General features: G+C 36.3%; 1 protein-coding gene across 1 annotated transcript; it reads left to right on the top strand.

Moving 5' to 3' along the window:
- Positions 1–5007: 5007 nt before the first annotated feature.
- Positions 5008–5778, top strand: LOC124100540 (putative gustatory receptor clone PTE01; the record flags this gene model as incomplete). Its single annotated transcript, XM_046456081.1, has 1 exon — positions 5008–5778. A coding segment is annotated over one exon (771 nt), but the record flags the coding sequence as incomplete, so codon positions are not given.
- Positions 5779–5988: the final 210 nt, after the last annotated feature.

Here is a 5988-nt window from a genome sequence, read left to right as displayed (position 1 = left end):
GGGACATTGACCTCAGAACTAGGTGGATGCTTGGGTCTCTGAGGCAAAGGCTGTGAGTTTACATAGCATGACCCTTTTCTCCCCTGAAAAACATGCTTCTTCCTATTTCCGTTCCAGAAACACCTTTGACTTTGCTTGTATAGGAGTTTGTATTGGTTTCTCCTCAACCACTTCATCAGTACATCCTTTGTAAGTTTTCTCCCCCCAGATGTCTTTAATCTATGGGGTTCTTAATCTAAAGATGCCTTCTACTTGGGTCAGTTTTTGTCCTGAGCATTCTAATCTGATATTTAAAGCCCTTATCATGGCACATGCCGACACTAATTGCCCCACATTTTCCTCTTGAATGTGAATCTTCTTTACCTTAAAGTGCTTAACCTCTTCTTCCTGAAGGAACTGGTATGAAGTTACACAAGTCAAAGGAAAACGATTATAATTTCATGACTGTGGTTGTCACTTGACTTGTGTGACTTTATTCATTCTGAAAAGATTTCTTTGAGACATTTTCTGTCTTTCACATAGTTTCTGAATGAAAGAGACTTGGATTAGAATGGGGTATTATGGGACCCTGAAACTGAGTACAGACTACTGACTTTGTTGTGCTACCTTTTGTAACAACAGTGATTAGATTTTGGACAAGGAATCTTTGAAAGCTGGCTTGGTCCTATGAATCATGATAAAATGCCTAGGAGAACGCTGAGACATTGCTTCATTCTTTGTGATCCCCTGTTTTTTCTCTTCTTCCATATTTTCTTCCTTCCCACATTGCTTCCTTTCTTCATTCCTTTTGGCTGTTTTACTGATTAATATTAACTATCTCTTCTTACTTTTCATGACTAATATTTCAGTGTAAGTATGCACCGCAATGTTTATCTATGTATCCAATGATGACCATTGGGGTAAATTCCTTGGTTCAGTTCTTAAGAATAGGGATCCCATGGATAGCATGCACACTTATTTGTTTGAATACAGGTAAGTGCGGCATAATGACATTTCAGATAATGACAGACCCCATATATGTATGACGGTGGTCCCATTGCATGATATTACCCCAAAGTTTTGTATCCATCTGAGTTTTTGTGAGAACACCTGAGGTTTGTACAAAAAATAAATGTCCTTATAATGTCTTTCTCAGATCTATCCTCATTGTTAAGTTAAGCCATACGTGACTATATTGTTTTAAAATAATTTGGCCAATATATATACAAGTAGAACCATGGGCTCACATGAGAATTGGGTATTTAACTTTTTGAGGAATTCTCAAACTATTTTTAATATTACATGGTACATTTTAAATTCAAACGTTTAAAGATCCAGATTTCATCATATCCTTGCCAACGCCTGTTATTTTCATCCTATAAACCAAATAGCTCCAAATGTGTTATCAAGTGCTGTCTCATTCTACCCTTAATTTCCATTTCCCTGTGATGTATTAGCATCTCTCTGGAAGTTTGTTGGAATTTTAAATATCGTCAGTGGAAAAACTTCTTTTCAAGTCTTCTCATTTGGTAATTATATAGTTTGTGCATGTGTTTCTTACCTATAATTTTTTTTTTCTGGACACTTGATCTGGATAAGTGTTTTATATTTTTCCCCATTGTTTTTTGGGGAATTTCAATATCCATCTTTTGATATATGATAAATAAAACCAAACCAAAAATAATGGGTTTTTGAGTATAAATATCATATTATAATATGATATCTGTACTCAAAACAAAAACATAGCATGATCTATATAATATTTATACAATATGTTGCACAGAAAATTGTATCTGTTTTCTACTGAAATTAAAAAAAAAAAAAAAACTATAAAACACTGTTGAGAGGAACTCAACAAAACCTAAACAGGAGATTTGATGAGAAATAAGGGCATATATATTATAGGTATAGAATATTGCCTAGCCTTTGGTAATAACAAATGTTAACTGATTTTAGTATTTCCAAATAAAATTCTTTTGTATGTTTAATGTTTCTCATGAGAATATTATAGTTACACATCATAGTGAATTTTATTCCAGCATACAAGCATGGAATATAAATAGCTCCCGTCCACTTCCTCTACTCCTGGTCTTTCTTCTCTTTATTCATTGTTTTCTGAATTGGTGCTTCATAGATAAACATAAAGGTGGAATTCACTGTGATGTATTCATCTTTATTTATATATATATATATATATATATATATATATATATATATATATATATACACACACACACATATATATATATATATATATATATATATATATATATATATATATACACACACACATATGTATACACACACAGCATAATATGGTCAATTTTATTCCACTTCCTCCCTTTTTCCATCCTTCTCTCTCCCTCTCAAAGCCCTTCCTCTTCTCCACTGATCTTTCTATTTTTATGGGATTCCCCTTTTTTCTTTATCGTATTCTAACTTCCACATATGAAAGAAAGCATTCAACATTGACTGTCTGAGGCTGGCTTACTATACTTACCATGATGTTCTCCATTTCCATCCACTTACCAACAAATATCGTAATTTCATTATTCTTTAGGGCTGATTAGAACGCCATTGTGAATGTATACTGCAATTTCTTTATCCACCCATCTGTGGGTAGCTACCCGGACTGGCTCCATAACTTGGTTATTGTGAATTGTGATGCTGTAAACACTGATGTAGCTGTGTCCCTATAGTTTGCTGATTTTAGGATCTTTGGGATATATGCCAAAGTTTGAAACAGCTGGGTATGTTGTTTCATTCCCAGTTGTGTGAGGAATCTCCATACTGCTTACCAGAGTGGCTGTACTAATTTCCAGCCCCACCAAAAATGTGTGAGTGTACTTTTTCCTCAGGAGTCTTCAAGGACAGCACATTACTACTTGGGCGTGGAGCTTCATTTTCCCGATACATATAAGGAATTTAGAAGATGTAGGCGATTTTGACCATTCTTGTAGGGACCAAAATGCAGGTCATTTATAGTAAATTTGGACATGCCATTTTCATTGGAAATCAAACAACTATCCCTTGCCAATATGTTATCCAGACATTCTTACTTGTGACTTGGACGGAGGCAGAAGGGCTTTGAAATGATTGCCATATTAATTTTCTAATTTAAGGAGGACCTTTCTCCTATACTTTGCATCCGATAAAGCCTTTAAAGTAGAGAAATGTGCTTCACAGGGAGACTTCACACCACAAGTGAGTGTAAAGCAGTACATTTACGGACAATTAGTATTGTGTTGCCCACTAGTTAGATGAGCTCTAATTACTTTTAAGGCAATATTTAATAAGAAAGCTGTCTGGGTAGATAATGTTGACATAGAAATAACAACAGAAAATTACCCCTCTTCCTGACAGTAGGTGTGTTAGGGAGACAGGTTTGCAGGAAAATAGAATCATGCAGAGATACCAATTTCTTAGGTAATTGTTCAAATCTTGTTCTAATGTTATTCCTGAGTCAGGTGTCATCAAAATTGTATGTTTTAATATAGGTCATGGGTATTATTAACTATAATAATAGCTAATAGTTTAGAGCATGTTCTAAGTGCCAGGATATTGTTAGACTGTGGTTTCCTTTTCTGTTGTAAGAAAGGAATTCACATGCAAATATGCTGATTAAATTGGTGTGGGTCTAATGTCTTAAAGTACATCCTAAAGTACCCACAGGTGTATATAATAGTGAGACATAAGTATTAGTATGCAATTGGAAAGATTTAAAACATAATTTCATATATTGACCATACAAGGCTCATGATTATTTCCCCATATTTACAATTTGGAAATTACCCGGAAGTATTTCATTATTTCCTATTTTTTTTTTAATTTTCGTGCTGTTTTCCAATTCAGTCACAGTGGGAACTGGCAAATAACTAACTTAAGTTACCCTTATGTGGCTTTGGGAAGAGAACTGCAGTGCATGTCTCAGGAATGGTCAGACATCCATGATGTGGCTATAGGGTGGTTAGAAAAGAGATCTGGGTCTAGGGCTTTCAATGGTGCTAAAATCTTCAACTGCAAACTTGATAGGTTGAGATTGCAAACCATTAAGCAGTTTTAACAGGTCAGATGGGGGAAAAAAAGAACAAAAGTCTTATTTGTACAGCAGATAATTTCCTGATATTGTATGGGTTGATACAAATAAGGTTTTATAAAATTAAACTATTCAAAATGTTTCTCTTCATTTATGATTTCAATATCATCTACTTCTATTCCATTGGTTGTGTTACTGTTGATTATGTGCATTTAACTCAATCGTATCGATTGAAATCTGAAGTTCTCTAAAGACTGGAATATTTGTTTTATATTATAAATGTTTTGAACAGCAAGCTTAAAACCCAGAGGAAGGAAATGAGGAAATCATCGAATGATGAAACCCTTTGAAGATACCTGACACACCTACTGTCAGGAGTTGAGGTGGTGTCTTAAGTGGAATAAGTCAAAGAAATTTGTCTCAACTTGTTAGCAAAAAATAAGTTAAAATGGACTGGTGCTTAATTAACTTTGAAGATTATTTTTTTGCTTAATTAGAAGGTTAGTACTATTTCCTGAAATTTCCTTCAAACAGTAGGCTTTATTTTATTGTGATCATGAACTTCTTCTGTCCTCGGCTCCTGGGCTTCTAATATTTCTCAGTTCAATGTCTGAAAATAGGGTGTGGAAAGAGGGGTGAATGATGGAGAGTAAAGAAAATGCAAGACTGGGTGTACACTTTTGAGAATTACATTGAAGGCATGTGGATCTCCAGTGTGAGAACAACCCTTGTGAATACTTGAATTCAAATGTACACAGAGTGAGGGGTGCTTGCTGATATGTTTCTTTCCCCTTACTCTTTTTATCAAAAGATGTCTCAGTTATCTAGATGCACAAAATCTAACAGATGTTTCTGAATTCCAACTCCTGAGCCTATCAGAAGATCCAGACCTGCAGCCCATCCTCTTTGGTCTATTCCTGTTCATGTACCTGGTCACAGTGCTTGGGAACCTGCTCATCATCCTGGCTGTCAGCTCTGACCCCCACCTCCACACCCCCATGTACTTCTTCCTCTCCAACCTGTCCTTGACTGACATCTGCTTCATCTCCACCACAGTCCCAAAGATGATTGTGGACATCCAAACTCACAGCAGAGCCATCTCTTATGTGGGCTGCCTGACTCAGATGTCTCTTTTTACCATTTTTGCATGTATGGATTATATGCTCCTATCTGTGATGGCCTATGATCATTTTGTGGCCATTTGTCATCCCCTGCATTATCTGGTCATGATGAACCCTCGCCTCTGTGGCTTCTTAACTTTGTTGTCATTTCTGTTCAGCCTTTTGGAATGCCAACTGCACATTTTAATGATGTTACAAATCACCAACTTCAAGGACATGGAAATCGCTAGTTTCTTCTGTGACCCTTCTGAGCTTCTCAAACTCTCCTGTTCCAACACCTTCTATAATAACTTGGTCAAGTATTTTCTTGGAGCAGTATATGGCCTTTTCCCCATCTCAGGGATCCTTTTCTCCTACTATAAAATTGTTTCCACCATTCTGAGGATCCCATCCTCAGGGGGGAGGTACAAATCCTTCTCCACCTGTGGGTCTCACCTGGCAGTTGTTGGCTTATTTTTAGGAACAACTTTTGGAGTGTACCTTGGTTCAGCTGCATCATATTCTCCCAGGAAGGGTGCAATGGCCTCTGTGATGTACACTGTGGTCACCCCCATGCTCAACCCCTTCATCTATGGCCTGAGAAACAGAGACATTAAAAGTGTCCTGAGGAGGTGGCAGAAACAGCAGAAATGTCTAGTATAGCACATGAAGAATCCAGTCGCATTGTTTCTTTGAAAATTCTGCAAAGCTAAACATTTAGTCCTTTAATCTGCACTTATAGTAATACTCAGAGCTTTGTTTTTTAGTTTTTCACATTCTTTTTATTTTTTTTTATTTTTTAGTGGATGGGAACCCAATTTTTATTTGGCTACTCAACAAGGTGGACTAGGCATCAGGCCCCTCCAAGTTTGC

Source organism: Marmota monax, unplaced genomic scaffold (assembly GCF_021218885.2).
Source record: "Marmota monax isolate L192 unplaced genomic scaffold, Marmota_monax_Labrador192_F-V1.1 WCK01_AAM20220418_F8-fsc00804, whole genome shotgun sequence".
NCBI classification, from domain to species: domain Eukaryota; kingdom Metazoa; phylum Chordata; class Mammalia; order Rodentia; family Sciuridae; genus Marmota; species Marmota monax.
This window is presented reverse-complemented; position numbering and strand designations above follow the sequence as displayed.